The 17,240-nt window shown below is 50.2% G+C and overlaps 1 protein-coding gene and 1 long non-coding RNA gene across 5 annotated transcripts in view; one reads left to right on the forward strand and one right to left on the reverse strand.

Annotated features, from left to right (window-relative positions):
• Rasgef1c (RasGEF domain family member 1C) overlaps nt 1-17,240 on the reverse strand; it is a 61,770-nt gene that overhangs the window by 14,441 nt on the left and 30,089 nt on the right. For 2 of the 3 annotated variants that reach the window (XM_021651725.2, XM_060363784.1), the window contains 5 exons: nt 5,891-6,073; nt 5,626-5,748; nt 4,923-5,060; nt 3,287-3,487; nt 2,666-2,740 (listed from right to left, as the gene is read on the reverse strand). In XM_021651725.2, coding sequence (XP_021507400.1) covers nt 2,666-2,740; nt 3,287-3,487; nt 4,923-5,060; nt 5,626-5,748; nt 5,891-6,067 — 714 coding nt within the window. In that variant the 5' untranslated portion in view covers nt 6,068-6,073. Of the gene's footprint in view, nt 1-2,665; nt 2,741-3,286; nt 3,488-4,922; nt 5,061-5,265; nt 5,390-5,625; nt 5,749-5,890; nt 6,074-17,240 lie in introns of those variants that run through there. The other variant, XM_060363785.1, reaches the window with a different exon arrangement.
• On the forward strand, nt 2,297-16,731 carry LOC132646313 (uncharacterized). Of its 2 annotated transcripts, XR_009584467.1 has the most exons (4): nt 2,297-2,448; nt 6,265-6,434; nt 15,169-15,246; nt 16,102-16,731. It is a non-coding gene; the product is annotated as an uncharacterized LOC132646313 (long non-coding RNA). The 2 variants fall into 2 exon arrangements; XR_009584466.1 differs by lacking the exon at nt 6,265-6,434.

Consider the following 17,240-nt stretch of genomic DNA (forward strand, 5'->3'; position numbering starts at 1 on the left):
TTCTGTGGCAATGTATATTTTGAAAATACCTCTTACATCTAAGAGATGGGAACTTTTGCTGGACCTTATGGCCAAGGTAATAACACACCTTGAGCTCCCTTGAGACTCATACTCTGCTGTGTACTCAGCCTGTCTATTTAACCTGCCCCTAAGAGAAATAACCACCCTTGTCTTAGACTTCCCACGTCATCAGTGTTTGCAGCCTAAGCTGATGCACAGCTTTAACCTTAAATTATGCATTCTTCCATGTCCCTGGCCCGCAGCAAAGTGTCTGTGTGTTCGCATGTGTGCTACAATAACCATTTGTTGATAACAGCAAGCAGGACAAAAGAGAACCTGGACAATAAATATTTGCCACAAATGCTGACAATCGCACGGAGATGAGAGTCTGTTGTAGAACTGTTTGTTATTTGGGTCAGTTGGAATTGGTCGTTTCATGCCTTGTAAAACCTCAGTTAAGTATTTCTGCAGTGTCCATCATTCCTTCCTTCCTCATGTGACACTTTCTGTTTCATAAAGGAGAGCAAAGTCCTTTGTTAGGGACAGGTTCACAAGACAGCATTCTGGTAGGCACAGATTCAGACTCATTTGCAGACATAAGCTACACAGAGACAGCAGACTCGTGCAGAGGGGTGGAGAATTCACATTTGGGCTTGCTCTTGGTCCACATCCTCCAAGAGGAAGTGTTGGGTTCTTTTTCTTAATGTGACTCGGATGCACACCGATGCATCTGAGACTCTTTCTAATGCCGTTAGTCCAGGCAGAGTGATAGAACCAGAGAAGAATTCAACAGAACCCAACAGCCACGCTCGTGAGACCTGTTGACAAACTAAGAAGAGCGAGGCACCTTTATGATGCCTGAAGAAATAATCTTAACCACAGACACACTGCTAAAAAAAAAAATGTTCCTTTTAAAATTAGGAAAAGAAGGGTGTCATTTCTCAATATTGCTTGACGTAGTAGCCGGGTGCAAGCGGTGCTGTAAGCAAAACGGGGCAGGGGTGTCTGCACTGAGTGAAAATCCTAGCATTTCAGAGACTTAAAGTGACAGCAGAAGTCTGGCCTGCCCCTCGTGTCCCTCTTATACCAGTGGGGTTTCTATTTCGTGGCTGCCACTGATATAAAATACTGTCTCAGGGCATGGAGGGATGGCTCAGTGGTTAGGGTACTTGCTAGAGGCTCCCAGCACCACGTGGTGGCTCAGTGGTAGAACCCTGGCCTAGCATGCAAGAGGCTCTAGGCTAAATCTCTAATACTTAAAGAAAGAAAGAAAAAGAAGTCCTGTTTAGTACTGTCAGTTACAAAATTGACATGCCAAAAAACAAACAAACAAACAAACAAACAAACAACCTGTTGTCTTAAGGGCAAGCGCTTGAACCGACCACTGTTTTTTGCTGAATATTATTTTGACCTGAAGAACGACAGAGATCCTCTCATTATCTAGACTTCGGCGTTTGGCTGATCTTGCCTTGAATAAAAATCTCGTCACCTCCAAGAAAAACAATTCACAGCATTTGTGGCCAACGGCGGACGGAGTTCAAGCTTTCAATAGGAAACTGGGAATTTACCAAACCCTTGTCCACCTCAGGGAGCCTGATGGCCTCTAGGTTTCCACAGATCTTCTTCCCAGCAGCGGGGGAGATCTGCTTCCCTCATCACCTCCCTGTTTTTTGTTTTTAATGATGTTTGGTGCTACAAAATCACGTGTTCAAGGTGCATGACAGTCCAGTGGGTGTCACAGTGTGGAAATCTCACGGGAGTATTTTTAGCTCCCATGTTACAATGAGTGTTTAAGAATCAGCACCCGCAGTATCTAACAAGAATGTGGACCCATATATATTTCAAATTCCCAGCTGCATACCTGTGAGGTTTGATCCCAGCCTCCCTTCTCCCAGGGGTTGGCACTGAGAGGGAACCTGGCAGTTCCTGCAGGGGAGGAAAGCGCTCTGCCCTTGAGCTCCGACTCCCAGCATAGCGGATGCCATTGCTCATCTGCCTTGTAAAGTCGTGTGATATCTACCAATAGCATTTAGAGCCTTGTTATGACCCTTGCTTGTCTTAGAGGCAGAAAAAAAAGACAATTACCACTACATCATTTAATTTTCACTCCTTTCGTTAGGCCCTAAATAGAGTCCTATTCTGACTGGATCTAGCCGTGGTTAGACACCCTAGTCTGTGGCTGGGCCGCCTAGGAGGTAAGAACTAGCTTTACATCCTAGTGTGGCGGCGCGTTCCTCACCAATCTTTTCAAGCACCTAGCGCCGGCCGGCACTTCCCGAACTGGCCGCTAGAGGGCACCGGCGCCCGACGAAACGCTCAAGGAGGACCCGCAAGGCCCAGGTCAAGCAAGATGCACCCTGTACCCTTTCTCTACCCAGTGTTGAAGACTGACTCAGGTGACAGCGGACTTCCCGACCGTCCCTACGTCCTGGCTGGGCGAGTGATCTGGTAGGTACGTCCAGTCAGTCCCCTGGGCTTCTCCGGGACTCAGTGCTGTTTCCATATGGGCTGGAAAGGCCTGGGTGGAGTAGCCACGGGCCCTCCATTCTTGCTCTGGGCAGCATCAAGTCTTCCCCAGATGATGCCCGTGAGAACTGCCCCCTCGTGGCCAGCAGTGGGCTACAGTGAGGCCACTGTAGCCTCGGCCCTTCCAAGAACCATTTACCTTTGTGCCTGCCAGAGGGTCCTTGTTCACAAAGGCCTGGACAAACTCCTCAGGTCCAATGTGTCTCAGTCGCTCCTGCATGGGGAGGGGAGAAGAGTCAGAAAAGAGGGATGGTGTGGGGAGGAGGCATGTGTGGGGAGGGGGCACATTCGGGGAGGCAGCAAGGACACAATCAGGAGTGCAAGTGTGGCAGGAAGGCGCCCACTTCCCTTCAGGCCCTCTCCTTGGCCTCTACACCTACATAGAACCCCGAGTGTTTGGGGTGATGTCAGATCATTCCCTCTTGCCAGCATGACAGAGGGCTTAGCTGCTGCTCTGGGAAGCTGGGAGGGCAGCCTCCCTCCACCCCACCCCACCTTAATGCATGGAGAGCCCAAAGGTCAACTTCCTTGGGCCTGAGAAGAGCACACTGTGAATGCTATCTGAATGAGAGTTTGGGCCAAGGTCCTGTGTCCTTAACCTAGACCCTTATTCTGGCACTTCCAGACCTGCCCCAGACCCCAGGAATGCTGAGGGATCCGCAGAGGCTGCTGGGCCATGCTGAGTTCAGGAAAGATGGGTCGGGGGCAGCGTTTGTTATTTCTAAAGGAGCGTTTGCTCCCTTCCCTGGGTCCCACTCACCAGCTCCACGTGGGTCAGTTGCTGGGCCAGCGTGTAGGGGTCGCTGCAGACACCCAGGAGCTCCCTGTGGATGGACGCTGGTGGCTTGGTTCTGTACGAGATGGGCTTGTCAGCTCCTACCAAGCCTTCCGGCCCCTGGCCAAGGGATGCCAGTTTCTGCTGCAGAGTCTGCAGGAGCTGGTGCATCCTGTTTCCGTAGGTCTAGGGCAGGGGTGAGGGGAGAGGACACTCAGGCCTGAAGACCCACATCCCAGACTCAATCCCAGTCTGCTGGCTCCCGGGGAGAAGGCTGAAGGGTTTCAGGTGGGAGGTGAGGAAATGTGTTAGCTCTGGCTAAAGGGTACCAGTGTCTGGGACACAGGGCGGAGTAGGGCAGGCAAGGCAGGAAAGGAAGGAAAAGAGGGAAGGGAAGGCACGGGACAGGCCCTGTCCTGGAGCAGCGGCATCCTACTGGCTCCAGCGGGAACCATCTTGCTCCTCCAGCCGGGCTCAGAAAGGCCTTCCTGACCAGCCTCACTCTCCTGCCTCAACCCTAGCAGTGCTACCTTCCTCAATGTGTCTTTTATTGGACCCCAGCTAGGATGCTGCTGCATGGGGCAGGGAATGCCACCTCTGTCAGGAGAGCCTAGCCCAGCTCTGGGCAAGCAGCACACACTGCGTGAGTGGGGTTAGCACAAGCTCCCTCAGCACGGAGCTCCGATTGACAGCCTGCTTTGGACCGTGCCCTGAGCTGGGGAGCAGGAACCAGAGGCTCTTCAGGGTCACCTTCTACCCACAAGGGGAAATCTAACCTCTCTCCTTTGAAGACCCCATTCCTTTCTTTAAAAAAACAAATAAATAAAAAGATTTTAAAAATTAAAACTAAGAAAAACAAATTAGACGCATATGTGTTTGTTTGCTGTGTGGGTGTGCACAGTGTCAGTGCAGGGGTCCTCAAAGGCCAGAGCAGGGCATCAGTTCCCCGGAGCTTGAGTTACAGCTAAGCTGCGAGCCGCCTGGTGTGGAGGCTGGGAACCGAACTCTCGTCCTTGTGTCCTTCACCACCGAGCCAGCCCCAGAGGCACTACTTCTAAAGAGATAGGCCGTTAGCCCAGGATAGAACCCTGAGTGGGTTAGCCTGTGGCAAATGCCACCCCTAGACCAGATGACTCTACCCATGAGCCAAGGAGGCAGCCTGGCAGCTGGCAGGGCAGTGGCAGGCAGTTGCGAGCCCTGTTCTCTTAGTTGCTCTTCTGGATCATCTGTCCTGGGCCATGGACGCTTCCTGCCAGCCTGCCTCTGCATGGGGAGCTGGTCCCTGGGAGGGAGGCCCCTACGGGTCCCTAGATGTGGGCCTTTTCAGGTGGCTTAGTGGGTCACAGCGCCACTGCCCAGCCACCCGTCCATCTGAGCCCACGGGTGGGTCATATTCACCACCCAATACCATTGCCAGGACAGAAGGGAGAGGTGGAGCCACTGGGCCACTCGGACTCCCTCTCAGCTTTGTAGGGCCTCGTTCTTCCACGGGCTCCAGAGGGCCCAATGGGTTGTTCTATGCAGTGCAGGGAGAGAAGGGCCCAGAGGAGGCTGGAAGCAGGCTCGGGTCCTGGATGGGAGGGTGCAGGAAGGAGAGGTGACTTCCACCCTGTCTGCCCACCTCGTCACACGGCGAGATGCGGCCCACCACGTCCGTCAGGTGTCCAATGGTGGACTCCTCTTCGAAGTCCCGTGGGAAGGTTTCGGTCCACTCGGCCAACAGCTGGAGCAATTTGGCACCAAACTTCCGGACTCGGGCCTGCAAGGCAAAGCGGAAGCAGGGACCAGTCGGTGGGGTGCAGCGAGTTCCCAGGCCCCGTGAGCCTCTCTCTGAGCATGCTCTGCCCGTCTGGGTTATGCTCATGAGCCCTTGCAGTGGTTATGGTAAGCCTCAGGCTCTCTGAGCCCCGCAGCACGGAGAGGGCAACAGACTAAAGCATGGGAGGGGAATTGGCTCGGCTTACACAGGGGACGGAAATGAGGCAGGCGCACATTTTGAGGCGGGGTCCACCTCCTTTCTGCCACCTACAGCGTCCCTGGCCTCTCCCTTTCCTAGGGTCTGGGTATCGTACTTTTCCCATAGGGCTCCCTCTCTTTCCGCCCAGCTGATTCGGCTCAGGGATGCCACTCTGAGTGCTGGCCAATCAGATCCTGGCATTCTAATTCATTCTGTGTAAATGACCGGCACGCAGATGAGCATGTGACCGAAGCTAGGCCAATAAAATCTCACCCTTTCCCCCTTAAAGGTCTTTCCACATGCTTGAGAGGTCAAGCCCTCTCAAGAGGCCACCCCCTACCCCACCCCCGCCTGCCCAGCCCCTCACCTTGTCCAGCTCCGGCTTGTCCAACTGTTGCTGCTCTATGCACAGGTGGCACACCCGCGCCAGGAGCTCCCGGGGCTCGATGAAGAGACGAGAGCTCAGCAGGAAGGTGAAGATGTAGGCTTTCTGGGGGGGGGGAGGGGGGATACCACAGGAACTCGTCAGGGCACGGAGGGTGTGACTCCAGCCTGCCTCCACTCCTCAGGCACGAGGCCATTCCCAGCCGCGCCCCCATGCTCTCTCCTGAGCCTCCCCGAGGCTCACCTACCTCGGGGTAGTAATCGGCTGTGGGCACGAGGTGCTGAATCAGGGTGTCCAAAGAGGCAGAGGCTGGAGCGCCGTCCAGGAGGGGCTGCCCGGCCTGCTCGCCTTCTGTGGATTCTGTGGGAGGCGGGCTGAGGCTGCCCGGGGTGACCATGACGGAGGCACTCAGTGTCCGGGGCATGCCTGCCTGCAATGGCAAGAAACAGTTGGGGGTAAACTGAGCCGGCACCCACTGATTCCCTGGGTACAAGGCTGGAGGGCTCTGCCTCTCACTGTCCACTTAAGTTGAGTGAGCACTTTGGGGGCTGCCAGTGCCCCCACTTCACAGCCCGGCACCCGTTCTCCATTTTCTAATAGTCTTCCCAATTCTGCCCTCAGGAACCATCTCTTCTTCATTGTAAGGTTGTCCAGAACCACCTCTTCCTGGAGAACACCCATAGAAGTTGGTTTTCCCTCTACGTCTCTTTCATCTTCACAATTCACTCTGGGATTATACAACTCACAGCAACCCTCCTGTTTCAGATTCCTCTAGTGCTGGCGCTACAGGGGTGAGCCATCCTCACAGGAAAAGTTGTTTTTCCAAGTCCTTAATGATCACCATATTCCCACCCAGCCCCTAGTTACAAAAAAATAAGGCTTCAAAAGCAATCCTGGATCTTCCGTGACACTTGGAAGCTGTTGTTCCCCTGACGTCCTACTGACTCAATATTGCTGGGGTCATCTTGTCACCATGAGAAGCTGGGAAAGCAGGCCCACCTCTTCTTACAGGGAGAGAGCTGGGACCGAACGCTTGTGCATACAGCCCGAGGACCCCACCGCTGAGCTGACCTCCCCAGCCCCTCTGCTTTACTTTTCATTCAGAGGGTCTTGCTAAGTTGCCCAGGCTGGCTTTGTATGTACTCTGTAGTCCAGGTGGGCCTTGAACTTAGGGTCCTCTTCCATCAGTTTACTGAGTAGCTAGCTAGCTCCTCCAAGAGGCTATCTCCCTTCTCCCCAGCATCCCTCTACTCCAAAGTCATGGCTGACCCCTGGTGGACATCAGTGGATTTCCATGGTGAGCCCCTTTGTAGGCCTGGGAGTTTCTGTCAATGGTCCATGCAGCAAAACACCCTCTGTGAGCAGTGTTCTCTCCATGCAGGCCTCCTGCAGACCAATGCCGAGTGCCTCCGTGATCTGGCCAGCAGAGGGCTTTTGCATACTTTTACAGGGAGCCTGTATTTGCTCCTAGAAGCAATTCCACGCATCCCTGTAGGTCTGTGGGTGTTTAACCAGCTCCATCCTAGACACTTTCTCTTATGGGCGCACCCCCTGAAAGACTCTGGCTTTGGCCTGCTTTTTCTGTCCCCAGGGATCCTGACCTAGACAGAGAAAGACATGAGGTCAGAGCCCACTCAAGGATGAGGGGAAAGCAGTCAGAGGGCTGTCCACAGTCTGTGGAGTTGGGGGTTGCTGGGAAGGGCTCCAGTATTAAGAAGGGCTTGATCAATCCATGTGGCCAGCAGCCTGCACAGCCCTGACCTTGGTGACAGTCACAGCTTCATTTTCACCTCCTTAGCAAGCTACAGGCACTCAATTTTCAGTAGTGAAAAATGTAAAATTTCACGAACCACCTCTTGTCCATCTGGGTGGGGAAGCTGGGAGGGTGGGTTCCTGAAGATTCTCAGCGGAGAGGGTGGTCATCTTTAGAGACAGCAGGTGCCTGGTTCTAACTCTACAGGCCAAAAGATGTGAACTCAAAGGTCTCCCCTCCTGTGTGATGTCTTCTACCTCTTCACCCTGAAGCCTGTTCTGGATCCTAGTCCAATTCTCTTCAAGATGGGCCAGTGACAGCGTGGAAGTTTCACCGAAACTCTCTGCAGGGCAGCTCAGCAGTCTGCTACGGGGTGGGAGAGCCATAGAAAGATGCTCTCAGAATACCTCCAAGCCTGGCTTAGAATTGGGCACCTGTTCTAGGGGTGGGTGGCTAGATGCTCAAGCTCACAATAGGAGCTGAAGGAGTGTCCCACAGGGCAGAGGTTGGGGAGGTCACTGAACTGAGGACTGAGGGCAGGAATGAGCCCATGGAAAAACATGCCAGGCACAGCACCAACATAGGCGAACACAGGGTGATTATGAAAAGCGTGTGTAGGTGGCTGGGGCCAGGTGGCAGGGCCTGAGGGACAAAGTTGGAGATGAGGGAGCACGGCCTGATGGGCACATCACGCATCCATGTGTGAAAACATAAGCCTTTCCAAGAAGCACATGGAGGCCCAGGCCCCGCCCCTACATGTTCCTTCCTGTATGAATGACTTCTTGGTTAGCTTCTTATCTATTGCTCTGTAGCTTCTTTAAAAACAACTGCAATATAAACATTTCTTTGTTTTTGTTTTTTGCTTAAAATATTTTGCTTTAATGTTTTTTTAAGATTTATCTATTTATTACTTATACAATATCCTGCCTGCATATGTGCCTGGGCATGCCAGAAGAGGGCACCAGATCTCATTATAGATGGTTGTGAGCCACCATGTGGTTGCATGGGAATTGAACTCAGGACCTTTGGAAGAGCAGCCAGTGCTCTTAACCTCTGCGCCACCTCTCCAGCCCGCTCTAATTTCTTAAAACCCTATTATTCACTGTTTGTACATCCAGGAGTAATTCCTTCCAGCCAATGCTGAAGTTGCCTCAGTGTTCATCAATGCATGGATGTATAAACAAAGTGTACTAGATACATATGATATATTATTCTACTTAATTAAGGGTATCAAGCTAAGGTCAGAAGCCAGTTACAAAGAGACAAAAGCTAATTTGGGGAGACGGACCAGCAGTGAAGAGCCTACACTTTCCTTGTGACTCAAAACTGCCCTGACTCCAGCTCCACGGGAGTCAGTGCCCTCTTTTTGTCTCCGCGGGTTCCTGCACTCAGTTGCGTGCACGTGCGCATGCTCGCTCTCTCTGGGTAACTATTCGAATTTCTCCCTTGGCCTTTTTGGTGGCATGAGGCTTGGTGTGTGAACTGGGTGCAGGCACAACGTGTTTCTGGGAGAGCTCCGTCTTAGGATGCGGCAGCAGGCTTCACGGTATCGTAACAAACACCCAAGACCGTCAACGTACCAAGATAAACGGATTATTTCGGCTCACTGTTTTGATGCTTCCGTTTCGGTCAGTGACTGGCTGGTCTCACTGCTTTAGGCCAGCGGAGGCACCATGATAGGGCACTTAGTAGGAAAAAAAAATCGCTCGCCTCCTAGCTGGTAAATGAAAGAGATGGGAAGGAAGAGCTCACCTACCATAGGCCCCTTGGGGTGCATGGCCTCGGTGACCTGAAGAGCTCCCCCTGTGTTATACCTCTCAAAGGTCTACCACCGTTCGGTAGCCCCATCCTTGGGACCGAGCTCTGATACACGGCCTTTGGAGGAGCAGCAAGATCTGAGCTAGAGTAAGACCGTGGATAAGTCACATGTAACACTGCTGTGATAAACTGCCCTGGCAAACACAGCTTGAGCGCGAAAGGGTTTATTTTCGTCTCACGGTTAATCATGACAGAGAAGCCATGGTGGCAGGACATATATATATATATACACACACATATTATATAACATACATGTTATATATGTGACATATATAATAATATATAATACATGTATATATAATGTACTATATATTACATATGTTTCCTGTAAACGTATATTACATCAGTTTTCGGCCGAACCATCCTGCATTCCATCAATAGGTCCCACTTAATCCTGTTGTTATAACCCTTTTAACGTGCTGCTAAATTTGGTTCGATAGGTTTTGTCGTTGTTGTTGTTGAGGAATTTTTTTTTTTTGCATCAATATTGTCCTTGAGTTGTTTTCTTTTAATTGTAGGATTCCTGCAGCAGACCAAATGCTTGTCATAGAGAATGAGCTAGGAAGCATTTCCCCGTTCCAATTCTTGATAAAAGTTAGAAAGGATTTACATTAGTTCTTCACATATCTAATGGTGAAGCCTCAAAGCCTTGGGCTTTTCTGTTGGCGGCTTTTGATTACTAGCACAATCTCCTAAGTCTCAGAGCTTTCTCAAATCTTCATTTCTTTGTAATTTAGATGTCATAACTTTTGTGTTTCTAGGAATTTCCATCTGTTTTATCTAGGTTACTCAATTTTTGGCATATTCATATCGGCATTCTGATCATCTTTTCAATTTCTGCAGAATTGGTTCCGTTCAGTTGTAGATCTTTCTCCTCAGGGCTTTTGGAAGCTCTGCGAGGAGGTTTGAGCTCCCAGTTTTCTCTCAGGGCCTGGAGCAAGCCTGCTCTTTGGGCAGATATCTAAGGGCAGGTGCCTAGGGTCTCAGCCCACCCAGGGCATTGGCAAGGCTGCTACTTGGTTGGAATGCTTCTTCAGGAACAAGGAACCACCCGTGTCCTCAGGGGCTGAGGCCCTGAACACAGGGCTGTTGCCAAGGGTCTGGATGAAAAGCTTGCTTCACCCGATCCTGACAGGTTCTGACCTCCAGGGGTTTCAGTGGGTAACAAAGTCTGTTTGTTTCTCTCAGTCTTAATCCTTAGAGGATGGCATTCTTTCGTTAGATGGTCTCTCACTTCACAGTAGCAAACCTCGGCCCTCGGTGCACAGTGAGTGGACAAGGTTACCAGGGGAGGCCACATCCCAAAATCCCTGGGCTCCCACCTCTGGACCAAGCTCCTATCCTTGATCATGTGAAGTGGAACTTGATAGCTGTTGAGTTAAGGATAGATGTGGCTTAAATATTCAGCAAGGCTTGGAGTTTAGGAGCTGAGAAAGGACCTCCCTAATAGGAGAACTTCCCAGGACAGCCTACCCTTCCAGGACTGAGGATGGTTCTGATCATAGCTGGCTGGATTCAGCTGAAGGAGAGACTCCAATGCCCAGCTCTAACTCCCCTCTTGCGTAGGAGCACTGTGGGTGTCTGGAGGAAGCCATTCTGTGCTCGTATATGGGCTTTGACCATGCCATCTCATTTCTCACTTTCTGATCGTATCTAGCTCCTAGAGTCCCCTCTCCTGTCTTGGCAAGACCTGGGGGCGAGGCACATCTCATTCCACCTGAAGGATTCCTCCCTGTGCTCTGTGCCTGAAGGATGCTACAGCCTCTCTTAGGCCTGAGGCTTTCCCAAGTTGAGAAGTTCCCCAAGTTGTCACCTGGTTGTCAGTGACAGCACTGGCTGGGAGGCTGGTGACAGGACTGGCTTGGAGAGGAGGGTTGACTTATTTGGGGCTCCAGATGGCCCCTTGTTCCCACTGACAGACCCTGCTGTTTCCACACTTCCAGAAGCAGTGGTTTGGGAAAGCTCAGGGCACTTGCAGGCAATCTGTTGTTGCAAGTGGAGAGTCCTAAGACCCGGTGCAGATTGCCAGCTGAAAATAGAGCTCTCCAAAGAGGGCTAAGCTGGCTCCTCCCCTGCTCCGTCATCCATCCTCAGGCATGTTGACACATTTCCTAAACTTCACTTTGAAGAGCTGCCTCACTTCACCGATCTCCCCAAACCACAGCAAAGGACTATAGTTTCTACTTCCTAGTCGCCATGCTTTTTAAATTTTTGGTTTGAGACAAGTGTAGCTCTAGCTGTCCTTGAACTCACTATGTAGACCAGGTTGGATTTGAACTCACAGAGATCCACTGGACTCTGCCTCCTGAATGCTGGGATTAGCGTGTGTGCCATAGCCCCTGGCTCCAATCATTGTGCTACTATTGTTGTTGTTGTTATTATTATTAATTTATATGCCCGAGTGTCAGCCTGTGTTAATGCATGTGCCTCACGTGTGTGCCTGGTGCCCATGGAAGTCAGGGAGGGTGTCAGATTCCCTGCAACTGGAGTTTCAGTTCCCTCTTCCCAACTGGTGACCAGGTCATACAAGCGGAGTAACTCCTAAGCCTTGTTTGGAGATGACCATGGAGAAGTGTCCTTTTGTCCTTCCCTCATAATAAAATATTAAAAGAGTCTATAAGCATACTCATAATCTAAATAGCTATTTTTATTATTAAAAAATGAACATCTGTGACTTGCTTCCTAAGCTAACAGAGTGAGCATTACAGGTGCTGAAAACTCATTGTGTCCTCCCCTCCATTGGGCTCGCTGTTCACCCTCATCTGTGCTGGATAAGCATCTTGGCTTTTGTGCTAACGGTTCCCTTGCTTTTAGTTATGACTTTACCCATCTACCACTGAGCAGTCTGTTGCTCAATCATTTGAGATTTGGGCCTCTACACATGCCTAGTGCTGATTGTCTTGATTATATTAATTGAGGTAGGAAGAGCTTCCCACTGTGGGTATCAGCCAGGCCTTGAAAGGGATCCTGGACCGAATAAATGGAGAAAGGGAAGTGACTAGTGGTGTGTGCATTCATCGCTCTCTTCTGACTGTGGATGTAATGTGAGCGGCTGATTCAGGCCCCTGCTGCCTTGATTTGCCTGCCATGATGGGCTGTACCTTGAACTGTGGTCCAGAATAAGCCTTTTCTCCCTTATGCCAGCCCTGTCTGGGTATTTTATCATGACGTAAAACAACAACAAAAATCCAAGGCATCAAGCATTAGCACAAGTATTAACAGGTGCTGTGGTTTAAATTTAAAATTAAAATGTGCCACTCAGGCTTATGTGTTTGTAAATTTGGCTCCCAGCCAGTGCTGCTATTTGGGGAGACTGTCAAACCTTTAGAATATGGAATTTAGCTGGGGAAGTGCAGTAGCTCACTTAAGGGTAGTCTTAGAAGGTTGTGGCCACCACTGGCTCTAACCTGAGTTCTCTGCTTCCTGGTCTGGTCACCATGTGAGGTCACAAGCTCCTGTGACCATGGCCAGGAACTGTGCTGTCATGCCTTCCTTGCCGTGATAGCCTAAAACATCCTGATTCTGTGAGTCAAGATAAGCCTTTTTTCCCTTGCGTTATTTCTGTCAGGCACTTTGTCATAGCAACCAGAAAAGTGGCTAATACAGCAAACTGGCTCGAAGAAGTAGAGCTGTTGCTGTAATGAACCTGACCGTGTGGTCCTTAGGCCTTTGCAAATGGTGTAGGGGAGGGGTGTGGAGAAGCTTAGAGACATGAGGAAGATAAGTCCTAGGGAGCTTAATGGGCCATTTGGGTAGATGTTTAGATAAAAATGCAGATAGAAATGCAGACAGTAAAGGCAGTGCTCATGAGGGTTCAGACCAGAACAAGAATGCCATCAGGGAAAGAAATAGAGGCCATTTCTGTCATACCCTGAAAAAGAACATGGTTGTGGTTACAGTCTGTCAGTGCCCAGAAAATCAGAGTGAAGCTGGTTTCAAAAGTAATGAATTTAAAGGTTTCGTTTGAAAATATTTCAAAACAGCTTCATACCCAGGCTGTGGCATGGTTAGTGCATGCTGCTTTTAGCTAGATATGCAGAGATAATTTGGAAAAGTACAGCAAAAAGATGTGAGAAATGCTCAGCTTGGCAAAGAAAAGAGCCCTGAGTGCTTTTAAGGCTACAGACAAGGTGGGTACAGGCCAAGGACCTAGAATTGTCAGAGAAACTGTACCATTTATACTGCAACAACAGGAAAGGTGCTTTGCTGGGGCTTTGCTTCCCACTGAATACCTCAGGCTGTAAAAATGCAAATATATCTGAAAGACTTTCCTTTGAAAAGAGAGTGCCTGGGAAAATGGAGCCTCTAGTGGACCTGGTTCAAACAAAGGAAGCATTTTCCCTGGCTCAAATGTGTAGGCATTTGCAAGCTACTGCAGTTGTGATCAAGGCAGGGCCCTGAGCTGGCAGCAAAGCTTGGTATAATTCATGGGGTGCCAATTTGGGGGGCAATACCCAGTGCCAGAGTTGTAACAGGGTCAGATCCCCAGCATGGAACTTTGAGTGGACTGTCACAAGGCTTTAAGGTGAATCCCCAGTTCTAAGGAGCCTTCTGGATGCCAGAGATTCTAGGATCATGATTCTGCTGTCAGAAGCCAAAGAAACAGCGTGGGGCCTGTACAAGAGCAAGCCTGCGTGCTGAAAGCAGCAAGGTGTAGAGATACCCAAGCCTGTTGTTCTCCCTTGAGCCCCTACACCCTCTCTGCTCAGAGAGAGCCGCTCTGGCGTGCCTTCCCAATCATGGTGGACCTCTGAAGGAGTGAGCCAGAATAGGTCCCTCTTCCCTTCAGTTGCCCCTGTCGGGTATTACATCACAGAAAGGTAAAAAGTAATCAACACAGCAAAGAGCTATGCATACAGAATCGTACGTGCTGTGTTTTATGTGGTAATTTTGCCACCAGCACAATCATGAATATTCAAGCAAGCAACGAATTGTCCTATGACATCATAGCGTAATAATCTTCTGTCACATATGCAATCTGTTACTGGCCAAAACGTTATACAGCCCTTGACTGTACTTTGAAGACAGAGGAAAGTTGCAAGGGTGGCCCGTCTCCTCTCCACAGAAGCTCCAGGAAGAGGTGTGCATGAATGAGTCTCAAGGCTGCGGTCTCATCTCTGCTTCTTTCACAGCAGCCACAGATGTCAGCAAGGCCACCAGAGAGTCTTGGGGGAGAGGGGAGGAAAGGGTCTCAGCACAGTTGGGAGCCTAGCAGGGCTGAGTTTTGGCCTAGGCCCTGGAGATGTAGATGAGACAGTCAGAGGGAGGGGGCTGCCCTGTACTCCCTGCTCCTAAATTTACCGTGACCTGTCTCCAGAACTTGAGGGGGAAACTGAAAACCTCTGTGAGGGCCACGGATGTCCTCGGCAGAGTCAGGAAGCGAGAGACACTCATCTGCACCTGGTGAATATGAAAGAGACGCTACTGACAGCATAGGCCAAGCTCTCCAGGGCGTCGGTCCTCAGCGTATTTAACACAGCCTGGCGGAGGACAAAATGTGGCAGCAAGACTTACTCTAAATTGGCAGCAATCAACAATGGTGAAAGAATAGACAAAATGGACCAGACGGTCCAGAAACAGACCCACATAAATACGGTCAACTGGTGTTTGGTAAAGGAACAAAAGCTGTAGGATAAAGAAAATGTCACCCCTGCAACGAGCGATGCCGCTGGACATCTGAATATTCTCATACAAAAATTAACCTCGAGTTCATTGCAATAAACATTTGCAGGTAAAGATGTGTGGACAAAAAGGTATACGGTGGGATATACTGTCACACACTACAGCTTCTACAACGAGATGGTTTTTATGGTTTTTTTTTTTTGGGGGGGGAAGGTTAATAGGATGGAGGGCAGATAGGAAGGGATGGGGGAGATGAGTGAGATTGGGCCGAAAAGAATCAGCCAAAAGCTTTTTGAAAGTCAGTTTTAAAAGTTTTTTTTTTTTTTTTTAAGGTGGTCATTTTCTGCTTCTGAAAAGGCACTGTCCATCAAGAGAACCGAAAGAGAAAGCACAAAGCACAGACAAGACAGGTAGATGCCTGTCATCGCACCTTCCCAGCTAGCCCCTGGGCTTTCTGACTGGGTACCAAATGCTGCCAGACACCTGGGCGTGCTGTGGCAGAGTCTCATGACCTTCCTCAATCTGTGGACAGGGGTTGATTCCCCACAGAGGATGAGCTAGCCTGTGTTGGAGACCATAAAACCACTGCGTCACCACGTAGGCTTACCCACCCGGCTCCTTTAGTGGAAGAAGACCTTCAGGCTACCCATGCCCACCTCACTATTCTATAACAACTCCAGCATCACCCCTTCATCCATGCCAGCTTTGCCTCTGGGAACTGGCTCCTTGCTTCAGGAGAGCCATAATCAGTAGACCTGTCACCAATAACACGTGGCCGGAAGGCTTTTGATGCCTTCACAGCTGGCAGGATGGCTAAGCCATGAAGAGTGTGTACAAAGGAGACTGGAGTCTGGCTGCCAGCACCCACATCAGGCAGCTCACAGCCACCCTTAATTCCAGCTCCAGTGGCCTCTTCTGGCCTCTGGGAGCGCCTGCACTCCTGTGCACAACCCATGTGCAAAGACATGCATACGCATGCCATCAAAAAAGTAAAATAAAATCTTACATAATAAAATGGCCTGAAGGCTGAGAAATATGAGGTGAGTCCCCAGATCGGAGCACACTGGGAGGGAATGTTCACCGCCTACACCCCTAAGGAGCTCTGTCCAGTAGTAATTCACACTTAGCTCAGGCTGCCCACCGAGACAGGCAGCTCCACGTGTGCAGAGTCACAGGCGCTTCCTACAAATGCTTCAGCCCTCTTCCTCGCCCTGCAAACAGCCGTGTGCACATTTATAGCATCTTTTTTTTTTTTTTTTTAACAGCACAGCACAATGTGGTGATAACTGTGTCAATAAGACGGATGACGGAAAACTAAGAAAGGGGCACACACTGGCAAACTGGCACAGCCTGGGAAGGTCGTGGGTTTTGAAGAGAGGCGGAAAGGAGGAATGTCTTAAAATAGTGACAACGTCCCTACCAGCATGCCTCTTTCCTCATTTTGTCCTCACCCCCACAGCCAGCTCACATTTGGAGATCGGCCAAAAGAGTGGCAGATGCTCTTCCTCTGTGACCTGGCAAGGACACCCCACCAGGGGGCATCAGAGTCCATGTTAGAAACAGCTCCTGCTCCCCTTACTGGGGAACCCGCACGGAGACTGAGCTACATCTGAGCAAGCCATGGGGAGCAAGCCAGTAAGCAGCACCTCTCCATGGCCTCTGCAACAGTTCCTGCCTCCAGGCTCCAGCCCTGCTTGAGTTCCTGTCCTGACGTCCTTGAACGATGAGCAGTTCTGTGGAGTGTAAACCCCATGAACCCTTTCTTTTGGTCGTGGTGTTTTATTGCAGCAACAGCAACCTTAACTGAGACAGCAGATATATATTTCATACCAAATGAAAAATTACCTGCAACCTGTAAGGAAATCTCATTAAAATCGTTATCTAATAAAAATAAAGTTATAATGACAAAAAAATAAGTAAATAAAATAAAAAATAAAATGTATTTTATAAAGGGTCCTCTGAGCAGGGGTGCTACACAGAGAGAACAGGCAGAGGTGGAGTAGGGGGTGGTGGAAATGAGCAGTAAGGGTGTAGATGGGGTTCCTTGCCAAGCCTCACTCTCTCCCTCCAGGCATAACGAAGATGGTAAGCCTATGAGCACACACGCGTTAGCTCAGAACCACCAGCACATCTTACAACCTGCCCTGGCCTTTCTGCTGGCTCAGAAGGGCCAGCCCCTTAGGCGGCAAGCCCATCTGTCTAACTATAAGCCTCCCTTCTTGTATACACGTGGGCTGAAGTCCCGCCATCCTCGTCTTTAGGAATGAAATACAAAATCTCTTTTCGGAGCATTGTACATCATTCCCACCCCAGAGCTTACTGTTCTCTCATCGGAAACACCCTTCCAGGTCTTCCCCTGGCTGCCTCCTTCTCATCCCTAAGAGGCTTCCCCTTGCCTGATGGC

The sequence above is a fragment of the Meriones unguiculatus genome, chromosome 11, assembly GCF_030254825.1.
Source record: "Meriones unguiculatus strain TT.TT164.6M chromosome 11, Bangor_MerUng_6.1, whole genome shotgun sequence".
NCBI classification, from domain to species: domain Eukaryota; kingdom Metazoa; phylum Chordata; class Mammalia; order Rodentia; family Muridae; genus Meriones; species Meriones unguiculatus.